This window comes from Helianthus annuus, chromosome 9, assembly GCF_002127325.2.
Source record: "Helianthus annuus cultivar XRQ/B chromosome 9, HanXRQr2.0-SUNRISE, whole genome shotgun sequence".
Lineage (NCBI taxonomy): Eukaryota > Viridiplantae > Streptophyta > Magnoliopsida > Asterales > Asteraceae > Helianthus > Helianthus annuus.
This window is the reverse complement of record NC_035441.2, coordinates 104,031,024-104,045,144: the sequence shown is the minus strand read 5'-3', so window position 1 is coordinate 104,045,144 and position 14,121 is coordinate 104,031,024. Positions and strand designations below refer to the sequence as shown.

Here is a 14,121-nt window from a genome sequence, read left to right as displayed (position 1 = left end):
GTTGTTGCGGTTGATGTTGAGGTGGTATCACAGGAGATTGAGTGTTCAGAAACGATGGCATTGTCTGCTTATACACAAGGGTCAACAACTCGAACCAACCACCGATGACTGAGACCACCCACAGGGTGAAAATGGCTTACATGTCCGCAAGTTTTTTTTAAACGACCAATATAAAATTATTCATAACATTTAGCAAGGTTATACACCACAATTACATCCAACATTTAGCAAGGTTATACACCACAATTACATCCACCAATAGAAGGAAAACTCATACAGCAAAAAACAAATAGAATAATATACTGGAAATATATCAGAATTGTTCCAAGCCCCCAAGTTAAACTCACCTCCTTTGATATATTTTTTTACCCATAACTAACTCATGTTCTTGACCTCCTCGACTACATTCTGCACCGACAATTGACTTTGATTAAAAACCATCTCGTTCCTCATTCGCTAAACGCTCAAGAGGTAGATAAGGGACACCACATAAATCGCCTTTTTTCTTTTTTGCAGACCCTTGGACAAGATTATGATATTCCAGCAAATCTTTGAGACTGAAAATAAATGCAGACGGGCCTTTGCGCCATTGAGTAATTACGGACCAAACTATTTGAGTGAACTGACATGAAACGAAAATATGTTCACATGTTTCTGGGGGATCTCTGCAGAAAACATAGCAGTTTGACTGTGTTTGGATGCCTCTTGCGTTAAGTGCCACCATCGTTGGGAGTCTCTCGACTAGGGATATCCACCCGACCAAACCAACTTTTGTAGGTGTCCAATTATTCCACACAAATACCTGCTCGGGAACCTCCTTATTATATGTTTGTAGCTTAGACTTCAAACACCGAACAGAAAAGTCTCCCGACGTGCTCAAACCCCAAACTCATAAATATTTTCAAGTCTCTCTCAGTAGTCATTTCCATTAATTATAAGCAGGCTTAATTGATCTGCCTAATTGATCTGGTCCATCAAAAGGTGATCAATAGCATCACAAATTTATTGGGACAATGTAATGTCAAGAAACTTTGGAGGAGACCTATCAAAATTAAAGGTAAATCAAACAAGAATATTGAAATTTTAACTTGTCGGGAAACAATTGGTCAGCCTGGATATGGAGTTATAGATACCAAGGTAATCAACTCACCTGTTAACAAAATAAGACAAATTGGACCACAAGAACAATATGGCCAGAGTAAGTATTAGAAAGTGGCACAAAAAATGGTAGAAGATGGTAGCTTATCCTTTGAAAACAGAAGCCATATGACAGTTGCAGAAACAAAAAATGGAAGAACATGCAATAGCTGTATCAATTGAGTATGTCACCTATGGATTTACCGTCAGAGCTGATGGGTTCATCGTCGGAGGAGGAGTATTCGATGTGGTTATCGTCGGATGAGAAGTTTTCGTTGTGGTGGTTGGGTGATGTTAATGTCAATTATGTAGACGTGAATGCACCATGAACGCCGCCGGTGAACGCCACTGGTGAATGCCGCCGCCGTGAAATTGGGGAGCTCGGTCACTATCGTCGATCGCCGCCGTGAAATTGGAGAGCTCGATCACCGTCGTCGATCTATACAAGATCTCGAATGAAACCCTAAAGGGTAAAAGACGATCATGAACAGAGTGAAAATAACAACAGGAGCGCATGTTTTTTATTAGATGTCACTTAATTACAAAAATGCCATGTTCACATTGGTTCTCGCGGTTCTCGTAATAAGAGGTGGTTCTCGCATGATCTTCTCCCTATATATATATAGAGTAGGGTTCGCACGGAAAGTGTGTTTTTCCTAGAAAGTCTAGGAAGCGATCTTGTCCATTGGATTGGTGTGTTTAATGGTTGAGATCAAATCAATGGCAAGATTGTAATATTCAACTAAATTTAATAGAATGTTTTAAATGATGAGGGGCAAAATCGTCTTAACAGTGTTTTAAAACAATCAAGTATAACCGTCAACACATCACATCTCCTTAAAACACGCGAATTTCCCTCTCTCTCACTTTCTCTCTCTAAACCATCGAGGAAATCAAAAAAAATTCATACCAAAAATACCGAGAATCATGGATGAAGATAAGAGATTTTCAATCTTTTATATACGTAAGATCAATTGGACATTGGTTGCTGTGTTTTAGAAGGCGATTAGGGTTCGATAGTTGTCTACATTGAAGTGTTTTATGTTTGCAGGTAAGAAATTCAAAAAAAGAGGATTTAAACAAGATGGATTCCAGCAAAATCAAAGTCGGTGAAAGTGAAAACCCAGTATCCGGGAGCAAAGTTGTAGTAGCGAGAACCTTAGGTATGTGTTTTAGAGTAAAAAATGTGAGTATGATTTCCGATTGTTGGGGATGACTGTGTTTTTTTTGTTTTGATTTTTTTGTTGTTGGTTATGTGTGATATGGAATGTTTATATAGGTTTTACACTCTGTATAGAGTATCAATTTGTGAGTGTGAGTTGTGTGTGGACCAATTCTCTGTGTTAATGAGTTTGCCCCAAATGTGTTTTATGGGTGTGTTTCCAGTGATGTGTTTTAAGGTTAGGTAGTTAGATGGTTTCAATGGACAAATGTGTTTTATGTACTATGGGAAAGGTGTAAAGATAATGTGTTTTAAGGATAGGTTGTGTGGTGGGTTCTCCATAAACTGTGTTTGTTAATGGTTATGTTACTTGAAATGTGTTTTAATGTCAGCCTGTTACTTGAACAGTGCAGATGTGTTTTACTGTCAGCCTGTAAGTGCTTTTTTCGTAAAAAATATGTTTGATTTACACGTTTTGAACAAGATGTGTTTTATTGGAATGTTTTAGCATGTTGTGTTTTACGGTTAGGTTAATGATGTGTTATCCAAAAACTGTTTTTGTTAATGGGTTCTTTATTAGAGGTGTGCGTAAAGCATATGTGTTTTAAGGTCATTTTGGTTATAAGTTTACGGTGAACATGCTTTGTTTTAAGGTTAATTTATTAGATAAGGCAGTAGAAATGTGTTTTATAAATAATAAAGATGTGTTTTCAGTCAAACGGAGAAAAAGTGAAAGAATAAAAGGAAAATTGCTTTCAAGGGTACCCGGAAACCCACCGGACAAGCCAATAACACTGGATGAATCAGACACAGAAGAAGGATCACCTTTACAGGGTACGGTTAGTTGTGGCAGTTAAGGGTGTGGGGGGGGGTGGGTAACTTATATGGCCACCTGTCTGATCAGTTGTGTTATTTTTGTTACAAACAGTTGAGCGTGTTAAAAAACATAAAGAAACAATAGACAACAAAGTATCGTCCACACAACAACCGCCTGCCGGTACCCTTCTGTCTGACATTGCACATCTCTTTCCGAACGTAATGGATAAAAATGTCGTATTACAGTCGGAACCAAACGAAAAAAGTGAAATTCCCATATGTAAGTTAAATGAACAAACGTGAAACCATATGTTTAATGAGTTAAAACACAACAGCATAATACTAACAAATTTTATGGGCTTTAAATCAGCCGACACAATCAAAAAGGGAAACAATACCGGTAAGAAGAGGAAGCACAAAAAGGCTGGAATCATACCGGATGAAAAGAAAGCTGCGAATGTACAAACGGTTAAGCCGATTAAAGAAGCAGCACACGGTAAACTTAATATTAAGAACTAAATTTCAGATACTTAAAAGACTGACTTGCTGACCGGCTTGGTATATTGGTGTTTTGTCAGGTACGAAAATAGACGATTCTGATGATGATTTTGACAACCCACCTTGGAAAAAAACAAGGTCAGGTGCGGGTCCACAAGTTGTTGAGAAAACACAACAACCCGCAGATGCTACATCAATCAAAGACTCTAAAACACGCAAGAAGCCACAACCGGTAAAGAATTACATACCACTTGCTGATGGGAAACTAACTTTGCGATTGGCTCTTAAGCACATGGGGGAGTTAGTGGAATCTTTGAACGAAAATCAACGGGGGGCTGTCCGAAACATAGGTTTCGGGTCAATACTTAGCTTTCAAATGGGTCAGATTCCCTCAACTCTGAGTTGGTGGTTGGTAAATAATTACGACACTAAAACACGGGTCTTGAATTGCGGTAGCCACCACATTCAAATAACAGAGGAATTGGTGCACGATGTGTTCGGAGTACCGAGAGGGAATGAAGAAATAAAGGAAGTAGGGAGAGCAAGGGCTGATTTCCACGAGGTTGTGGCAGAATGGAAAGGACAATTCGAAAGTGATCCTGCACGCTTGACGCCTGTTCAATTCAAAACATACATGAAGGGGCAACAAGCGAGCGGACGGATCTTTGTGTTGAACTTTTTGTTGTTCTACAACACACTTCTGGGAGAGACAACTACGAATTCATCAATTAATATGAAGTTTTTACCAGCCTTGCATCGAGGGAAGGATATCAAAAGTTTTAACTGGTGTGAGTACATGATCAGATGTCTGGATCGAACGGTGGAAGCATGGACACCAAAGGACCCCTTCCTTGGACCAATGCCATTGCTAGTGGTATGTTCTAAATACATATGTAATTTCCTAAGTCAAAACAAAAAATAATGTGCTTTAAAACACATCTGTTTTTGGTAAAACACATTAATGTTGTATTCGAAAAAATGGTAATGCACCGATATACTCACAAACATATTTTGAAGACCATTATGTATATAAAAACCATCAAAACACATTCTAAGAAAAGTTAAACAATATTATAGGTGATATAACACAACCTGAAGTATACCAAAACTTTAAAACACATCTGACGTCAGTTTCGTTATTTGGTTTTTTACAGGCTGCGTTGATACGTGACCAGAAGATATACAAAGAAGGTGAACAAAGAGCAACGCATCTCATCGAAGATATCAATGATGACGATATCGAGGCAGTAAGCATAAAGTTGGACTCGGTCAGATTAGATCAAATCTTAGTGGAAGAGTATGAGTTGCAACCGGAACAAAGGTATCCATTTGCAAAAAAAGAGTGATGATGACATCGAAGCAGAAGTAGTGAAAACAAAGCAAAAAGATGAACCCAAGGCTGAAAAACACATTACCAAATGTGTTCCGGAAAAAAGGAAAAAATCTGTTGTGAAGCCGGCCGGTAAAACACATGGTAAACCTCCGGTCTCACCGGTACCGAAAAAAACAGACTGAAAAGCAGCTGCCGAAAGCCGGAGAGGCTGGGAAGAAGAAAATTTGTAATGAAAGTGGCCCGGAAAATGCGCGTGTTGTAGAAGAAATCCCGGTTAATGCGGGTTTCCATACCGATTTCGCAGATTGCATGAATGAAGAAGCTGGCCAGGAACGAGTGCCTTTTATAGATACATCTGATATAGAAAGATACTACCGAGAAACCGGCGAGTGGGGACAAACACAACAAAGTCAGCCCGGAATTAGCTCATCTATGGCATCTCAATATGGATCGACACCAGCGACACAAAGCGACGAGGTAATCTTTTAATTTTCCAAGTATTTACACTTAACATCTTAAAACACAATCATAATACCTAAAAACCATATTTGGTATTAGTAAAACACAATGCTAAATGTTAAAACAGAATAATGATGGAAAAAATATAAAAACCAAATAATGATTTATAAATATCATTTTTCAAGATGGTAAAACACTTTAAGAATGGTAAAACACATTACAGGTTTAACAGCCTAATCATTTAAAACACACATTCTGTTTGCTAAAAAACACATTCAGAATACCAAAAAACTGAATCTGGAATTATTAAAACACACTATTTATTGGTAAAACAGAATACTGATGAGCATAATAAAAAAACAAACTAATGATTGGTAAATATCATTTTCCAAAATGGTAAAACACTTTAATAATGGTAAAAACATATTGCAGGATTTGGAACTAGCACAAATGCTGATTTAATACACCTTCTGATTGCTAAAACACACTGCTGGTAGGTAAAACACAAATAACATAAAAAATTAAAAAAGAACCACAAATATTGATAGGAAAAAACACATTATAACTCTGGTAAAAACACGTTGCATAATTGGAGCAATAAGAATATGATAAAGTGTGTATGATGTAATTCAGGTACATGCGGGAATGTTGGAGGTGTTCTTGAATCAATTCGACGAATGTGTAAAAAGGATAACCGACACTTTTACAGAAGGTTTCCAATTGTACCCCCAAAGTGAAAAAATCAAAGAAGTACACAAATTGTGGACAGATAAGTTGAAAAAGGTCGGATCAACGTGTACGACAACCAAACAACCACAAACTCCTGATGATAAAACACCGGAAAAAGAGGCAAATAAGGAGAATTTGGATATGTCACAGTTGTCGCAGTGGACACCTTCATTGGCAGAAGAGGTATGCAAGACGGTTGACAAGACAACCACACAGACGACTCAGCTTGCAGTAATTGAGCCGCCCGCACAGAAGACTCAGGTTGAAGAAATGGAGAAGACCGCACTCGCCGTCACACCAATCTCCCAGAAAACACAGGAGGAGTACGAATATACGATTAGACGTGGGCAGCTTATACACGATCTGGACCTTGGAAAGCCGAAAATAAGACCGGAAAGACAAACAGAGTTGACCGATGCTCTAAGGTCTCCTTACGTGAAGCGGGCAGTGTCGATTAAGGCAAAGCTTGAAAACGCTGAGCTCTCCGTCAGCTCATACATGTTCTCAGCCTGGGGATCAATGTGGTATGTTATCAACATGCACTTTAATTTAAGAATGTTTCTACAAATAATATTTTCACACAATAGTTTGAAACTGATTCTGATGAATAAATTGTAACACATTTAATAAAACACATTTGTATACATTAGGGATGTTGTCTTTAGAACTAAGAAAGGAGTGCCGGTGATGAGATCTCCGCTCGAATCATTATTGCCGGGAATCGAGGTGCACATATTGGTAATAAGCGCGTGGGCGGATTTGTTGAATTACGAAGAAAAATTCAAGCTAAAGGGGAGCATCGCACGCCTGTTCTGTTCAGTAAATATGTTGGTAAGGCTGATCATATTGGAATTGCAATTTAAGTTGTCAACTTTAGTAATATTGTTTAACACGATTAATTTGAAATGCAGAATGAAGACGACTACATTAAAAATGCAAAATCAAGAGCAAAAACGTTCAGAGACAACATGGAACCGGTTTTAGTTTCAGCTGATGTCAAAAAGATACCTGAACATGCCCTCATCTTTGTACCAGTCTTACACGAAGCTCATTTCTATTGTGTATGCTTTAATTTAAGGGACATGAAGGTAGAAGTTTTGGACAACAGCGCTAAGGATGTCTCAATGCAAGCGAAATACAAAAAAAGGCCGGAAAAATTGGTACGCCCGTCTATATATAAAATACAAAAGTCCTGTGTTATATAAATGCATGCCATTTGATTACAATTTTTTTATAAACGCAAAAATTAAAAACTGCAAAAAAAATGTTTACAAAAGGTGTTCAGATAGATGAATAAGGTTTGATGTTAAAACACATGTGATAATAAAATGACTCTAAATGATGATATTATAAGTTTAATGTGTTAAAACACATTAAACTGTTACTTAAACTGTTACTTAATGTGTTAAAACCCACTTCATGAGAATTATAAGTTTAATGTGCTAAAACACAGTTGATAAAATGAATGATACGTTATCAGCACTAGTGAATCTTTAAAACACAGTGTAAAACATAATAACATATAATATTAAATTAAAACACACTGTTACTTAATTCTACGTTGTATTGTGCCTCTACATGTGTATTACTTTATTACTTTACTACAGTATTGTGCCTATACATAATAACGGTATTAAGAGCTTAAAACACACTGAGTCAGAACTTTAAATTTATCTCTTTGTTAATTACGTTGATCATTTTAATGCATTCAGTTTAAAACACAAGCGCTGATTTAAACTGTTTATCGTGCAGCGTGATGCTTTATCGGTGTACTTGGAAAAAAATGGGCATCCGGCGGGCGGGGTGATCGATAAAGTTGAGCCGGTACGATTGGAAATGCCATGGCGTACAAAAAATAATGTAATCGATTGTGGCGTCTTCCTGATGCGCCATATGGAAACATACAAGGGCGTATCTGGAAAAGGTTGGGAATGCGGATTCTCAAATGAGTGCACTGATGCGGGTGAGATTTCATACAAGCAGAGCAAAGAGATTGATGATCTGCGGCGTAAGTACATTACGAAGATGCTCCTAAGTGAAGGAAACGAGTACAGAGGTTTTGTTAAAGCTGAGGTTGCTAAATATAACAAGTTGACGGCGGATGAAAAAAAGAGGCTAGAAGCAAAAGCCTATGACACAATCCTTGCAAGATTGGATAACTAGCTTAAAATGACATGTTCTCGAAAAAAAAACTTTGTTAGCGGTAGTTTGTTGACGTATTGTGCACTGATTTTCTTAAAACCCAGTTTAACCGTTTTGTTCAGTTATCTCAGTGACTTTAACAAGTACGAAAATGTTAACTTTGAACCTCTTCAACCTTGTGAATTTATGGCTATATTATTACTTTGTTTCAATCTACAAAAGACATACAGTTCTATTAAAACACAGTCTAGATACTTAAAACACAGTGCCAATAATGTGATCTGGGAACCAACCTATCTATGTCATCAAGCATCTATACCTTAAAACAAACTTAAAACACATTAATATCAATACAGAAACTAAAGAGTTTACAAAAACCTTCAAGTATTAAAAAGATTGACTTCAACTTCGAATATCTGTGAAAACACATATTAAAACAAAGTTAAAGCACTTTAACATCAATAAAAGAAACTAAATAGTTTACAAAAACCTTCAAGTATAAAAAAGAATGACTTCAGGTTCGAATATCTGTGAAAACACATTACGTATAACAGGCGGATGGATTCTAAGGAACATAATCCAAATTAAAAATGTTAAAACACATTAACATTTAAAAGGCTTGTGTTTTGTCTGGAACAAAGTTAATACTTAAAACACAGTTGAAAGACTGCACTTTATAGTTAAAACCACATGTAAAACACTTTGTTGCACAGTAACCAGTATGCCCAAAACCACGAACAAATCAGAAATCCTATAAAACACATATGGCTAGTAAAACACATTAACATTTAAAAAGTATGCTCGTTACTCTGGAACAAAGTGAGTACTTAAGACACAGTTGAAAACTGCACTTTATGGATTAAAACACGTTTAAAACACATTTTTAACGAAGTAAACAATATGCCAAACCCACGAACAAATCAAGAATCCCGTAAAACACAGATGGCTACTAAATAAAGAGCTTAAAACTAAAACACAAAAGCAACTATTTTCATAAAATGTCGAATACAAATCAGTCTTAAATTCACCAAAACCAAATCCCAAAACAAACATACGATAAAAAAATAAAACTGAAAAACGGATAGTTCAGCAAAATACTTAGAATATTGATAAAAAAAGATCCTACTATGCCATCTCCTCATCGTCCATATCTGCATCGTTTCCAGATGTGTAAAACACATCATCATCATCGTTCAATCCAGTACCATCACCTTGAACAACCATAGCTGCATCTCCTTCAGGAATTGTGTCTTCATTACCTCCAGCATTCCGCGAAGAACCTGCCTCAGCCCCATCCACGGTGTATTTCCAGCACGTTACTCTGTTATGACCGTATTTTTTACATAATGAACATTGACGACGTTTACTTCCAGACTGACTTATGGCTCGCTCCTTTTGAGATTTAAGGCGTTTATGAGAACCACAACCCTTGAACCTGGTACCAACTGGAACACGGATAGTGGCCGTGCTCTCTGGAGCAACTCCTAGCAGTTCAGCAAATCGATTACGTCGTGTCTTGGGAGGTGCATTTATTTGAGCTTCATCCGCGACTGACATAAACTGCTTGATATGGTCTCGAAAATCAGACAACTTATCAAAATTTGAAAATCAACTTGTTCACGACATACTCCGTTGCGTGACTAATCTCCCGAACACACCGGTTAACAAGGTCACTACGATCTGGATCTCCACCATCCGTAAGAATGGACCCGGGGGAACTATTTGGAACAGCTTCACGCGTCCAACGCCTCAATATATATTGTTTAGGAAACTCCCTTATATCAAGAATCCGTAACACGCAAAAAATGTGACTACACAACAGCCCAAACTGCTCAAACCTGTTGCAGATACACTTAACAGTAACATCCTCCTCGCGTATCATAACCTGTAACATTTAATATCAATAAAACACAGTTCATAAACAAATAAATAATAAACAAAAAATAAGAACACATAAAGAAAAATAAACAATCACCTCGAAGAACGAAGAACATGGCTGATCGAGATCCTTTATAAAAAACTTAATGAAATCACCGACGTGATCTAATCGGACACTCGTACAACGATGAATAGCATGTTGAATCTCGAGTTGAACATCCAAAAATAAAGTTCTAGTATATATTTGAGCTGCTTGCTTCTCGAGAACAAAATCACTCCACTCTCCAGGGTTGGTGTATCGAGTGTCATGATCGTTTTTTCGGTGCTCATGCCTTTGCGCTTCAATAGCCGTATCAAAGTGGCTAAGAAATTCAACCAACGTGCACTTTGGATTGCTAATTTTTCCAAAAAAGTGATTCTCGCTTTCGGACCTAGATGATGTCCGCATAAGACCAGACATTTCTTCTTCACGATAGTAAGCTGGAATCCATGATTCACGTAGCCCATATATATGCGTCAGCCATTCATGGTCGGTTAAACCGAAATCATGAATAATAGCGGCCCATTCAGCCTCAAAAGCTTCGGGCAATAGAGAATCAGTCCAAACAACTGCAGACAATCTTTTCCTGAAATCTGTATTTGAACATAGGGCAGCCCTGACCTAAAATGGCACATTGTATCGTGAATGACAAAAAAAAAAAAAAGAAAAATTTTTAAAACACAGAACAAATCACACAAAAATAAAAAAAATCAAACCCTGCCATATAAAACCCAGACCTTTGTAGTGAGTTTATCCATGATATGCCACATACATAACCGATGCCTCGACTCAGGCCAAACATCAGCTATAGCCCTTTTCATCGCAGGGTCTTGGTCAGTAATGATTACAGGAGGCGCGTACCCGTATGCGTTCTTGATCGCCCTAAGTAACCAGCTATACGTCTCTGCCGTTTCCGAACCGAGAATTGCAGCATCAAGTGTCACGTTCCTATTATGATTATCAATCCCAGTGAAAGGGACAAACATCATGTTATACCTTTAAAAAAACACACAATCAGCGATGAAAAAAAAATCATGATGTATTTATAACACAGTAAGATTTAAAACACAATGAATATGTAAAAAAATAAACTCATCGTTACTTGTTACGCTTGTATGTAGCATCAAATGATATAACGTCCCCAAACATATAATAATTTCTCTTCATATCCTCGTCGGCCCAAAAAATGCACTTCAACACACCTTCGTCTGTGGTTTCATATTCACAAGAGAAGTTCGGTAAAAACTCCTTTTTCCTCATCAGACGCTTGACAAACATTTCCGCATCAAACTCTCCGATAAAAAGATTTAACTCTTTCTTGAAATTTTTAAAATCGACTTTGGTAGCACCGACTTTGTCGAACCCACCATACACTTCCTTCATAATGTTAAATGCACGAACAGGCCCGATGTTGAGATGTGACATCTTGTTTATCATCTCTTCGTGTGCACGATTAATACCCCTGTTTTCCTTGAGAAGATGTAAATCTTCTTCATGCACAAAATCGTGGTTGTGCGCCTCTATAAAATGATAAAGCAAATACTTCTTAGCATCGGTAAGTTTTATTCTGATCGCAGCCTGGCATCCGGTCCTTTTGGATGGTACCCTACGTACCCACCTATCGGACGGCTGTTCGACTAAAGTATCAACTGGTCGAAAGTCTTTTTGACCCTCCTTTGAACAGAAAAAGTACTTGTTTATAACAATACCACGGTTCTCGTGCTGTGTGCCCTTCCTTACAGTCCAACCTCCCGCTTCTGCGTAAGTTTTATAAAAGTTATATGCGTCATCAACTGTGTCGAATAACATTCCCTCTGCTGGCGTCAACGAAGAGGGTGAATCCGGAATATATCTCTTCGTTCCAGTGTTTGGAGAAACTTGTTCAACACCACGTAATTGGTAATTAGGTGCATCTACAACACATGACAAAAAAAGGGTATAAAACACATTACTAACCAAACATAATGCAATTTAAAAAAAAACGATTCAATGATAAAAGGTGAACCTATAAAAAAACATTCACATCAAACTCAACAACTGTTGAAAACACATCACATATAACAAACTGATGTTTACACATAAAGAGTTTAAATAAACATGAACAAAAAACTGCAACTATGGAATTTAGAACACACCATTCAACTATGTAAAAAAGGGGTGACCTTCGGACTACAAACCATCATCCAACTCATGTGAAACAATGAACAAAAACACCCTGAACATGTATGACTGTTAAAACACAACACCAATAACATGATGATGGTTTGCCACAACCTCAACATCTGTTGAAACACCTAATTGGTAAAACACATTACAGTTAAAAAACATCATTTAATAAGAAACTACAAAAAAGAACTCATAACTAGTAAAACACATTACTTTTAAAACACAACATCCAATAAGAACACGTAACTAGTAGAACACAGTACATTTAGAACACATCATTCAATAAGAAACTACATTAGAACACATAACTAGTAAAACACAGTACATTTAGAACACATCATTCAATGAGAAACTAAATTAGAACACATAACTAGTAAAACACATTAATTTTAAAACACAACATCCAATTTGGAACATTAAAAAAAATTGTCTTCAGACTCAATAACTGTTAAAACACAACACTATTTAAAAGACAACATTCAGATGATTTATATAAAACGTTGACTACAACCTCAATATCTGTTACAACAGGAAACTTGTTAAACACAATACGGTTAAAACACAGACAATAAGAATCTGTATGACTGTTAAAACACATCACCAATAACAAAGCTTGATGGTTTTGCTCGTAAAAAACAACTGTGGATTTTAACAAGGTGACCTCTGCTGTTAAAACACAGCATCAAGATTAGGAAAACCATGTGTAATCTTATGTACTTACTAAAGTTCAACAACTCTGCTGTTAAAACACAGCATCAAGAACAATCTGAATATTTTGAATAAAGGTTATAGTAAAACAAGACAAAATGCTAAAAAAGTAACTGCAATTACCATCTCCACCATCAGCGAGGGTGTTCGAAGCCATGATCTTTCAGACTTAAAAAATATAGAATAAGAACTTTGCTGGTGAATAATAGAATGATCGGATTATAATATATAGATGTGTGTTTCGTGTTCGTGGAATTTGGAATAGATTTGGATTGAAAAGAAACTACAATCCCGAATTTGATGCATAGAAATCAGTTACAAAAACGAAACATGCAAAAATATATAAATTGAGATAATTACCAAAAATAAAAAAAATATATGCAATTACATGTTTGCCCTTCTAGTTAAAATACATCCCTACCACATGTCACTATACTATTGCTTCCTAGACTTTCTAGGAAAATATGACTTTCCACACAACTCCTACTCTCTCTCTCTATATATATATATATGTGGAAAAAGTATATCGTACATTACGGCTTAACGTACTTCACGTACAACAACGTGCGTGATTTGTTCTATAACATGCATAATTAATGTTTTCAATATGCGTGATTATTGTGTTTCAACATGCGTGATTTTGAATTTTTGAGTTATAACGTGCGTGCTTTTAAAATGAACGTGCGTAATTACCTGTCATACGTGATGTACGTTAAGCCGTAATGTACGTTAACATTCCTCTATATATGTATGTATGTATATATATGTATTGAAAATAATTTGAGTCAACCGAGTCGAACCGAACTGAGCAGACCTTTGCTCATGCTCGGTTCGTTTCAAACCGAACCGATTAGAACCGAGGTCGAGCAATTTGAACAGCCCTATGCAGGAATGACGGACTTGATTGTTGTAACGAGTTAGTGTGTATAATCAAATTTGGGCCTAATATGTTTGTTCTAATTGGGCCAGACTAATATTAATGACATGAGTTTAAAGTTAACGGACCAAGTGAACATGGCCTTGGCATTAAGCATACGTATGTCATAAAAGCAC

At 36.8% G+C, this 14,121-nt stretch overlaps 3 protein-coding genes across 3 annotated transcripts; 2 read left to right on the top strand and 1 right to left on the bottom strand.

Moving 5' to 3' along the window:
* Positions 1–5,084: 5,084 nt before the first annotated feature.
* LOC110876103 lies at positions 5,085–7,118 on the top strand. The gene is made up of 4 exons (XM_035976996.1): positions 5,085–5,423; positions 6,039–6,658; positions 6,785–6,961; positions 7,046–7,118. Exons 1-4 carry the CDS (start codon positions 5,085–5,087, stop codon positions 7,116–7,118), a joined length of 1,209 nt encoding a protein of 402 aa, XP_035832889.1.
* LOC110874511 lies at positions 7,106–8,403 on the top strand. Its single transcript, XM_022123121.2, has 2 exons — positions 7,106–7,294; positions 7,887–8,403. The coding sequence occupies exons 1-2, from the start codon at positions 7,217–7,219 to the stop codon at positions 8,295–8,297; spliced, it is 489 nt and encodes a 162-aa protein (XP_021978813.2). The 5' UTR covers positions 7,106–7,216; the 3' UTR covers positions 8,298–8,403.
* An 879-nt stretch (positions 8,404–9,282) lies between these two features.
* On the bottom strand, positions 9,283–12,286 carry LOC110876104 (protein FAR1-RELATED SEQUENCE 5-like). Its single transcript, XM_022124282.2, has 5 exons — positions 12,200–12,286; positions 11,297–12,107; positions 10,932–11,190; positions 10,252–10,815; positions 9,283–10,161 (listed from the first exon to the last, which is right to left on the bottom strand). The coding sequence occupies exons 2-5, from the start codon at positions 12,001–12,003 to the stop codon at positions 9,871–9,873; spliced, it is 1,821 nt and encodes a 606-aa protein (XP_021979974.2). The 5' UTR covers positions 12,004–12,107; positions 12,200–12,286; the 3' UTR covers positions 9,283–9,870.
* Between the last annotated feature and the right edge of the window lie 1,835 nt (positions 12,287–14,121).

Coding starts and splice junctions, on each gene's coding strand:
- LOC110876103 (XM_035976996.1), top strand. CDS start 5,085: ATGGTAAACCTCCGGTCTCACCGGTACCGAAAAAAACAGACTGAAAAG. Junction 5,424..6,038: donor CAGCGACACAAAGCGACGAG/GTAATCTTTTAA, acceptor GATGTAATTCAG/GTACATGCGGGAATGTTGGA. Junction 6,962..7,045: donor CTGTTCTGTTCAGTAAATAT/GTTGGTAAGGCT, acceptor TTTGAAATGCAG/AATGAAGACGACTACATTAA.
- LOC110874511 (XM_022123121.2), top strand. CDS start 7,217: ATGAAGGTAGAAGTTTTGGACAACAGCGCTAAGGATGTCTCAATGCAA. Junction 7,295..7,886: donor AAAAAAGGCCGGAAAAATTG/GTACGCCCGTCT, acceptor TTTATCGTGCAG/CGTGATGCTTTATCGGTGTA.
- LOC110876104 (XM_022124282.2), bottom strand. CDS start 12,003: ATGTTATTCGACACAGTTGATGACGCATATAACTTTTATAAAACTTAC. Junction 11,191..11,296: donor GCTACATACAAGCGTAACAA/GTAACGATGAGT, acceptor GTTTTTTTAAAG/GTATAACATGATGTTTGTCC. Junction 10,162..10,251: donor CATGTTCTTCGTTCTTCGAG/GTGATTGTTTAT, acceptor TAAATGTTACAG/GTTATGATACGCGAGGAGGA.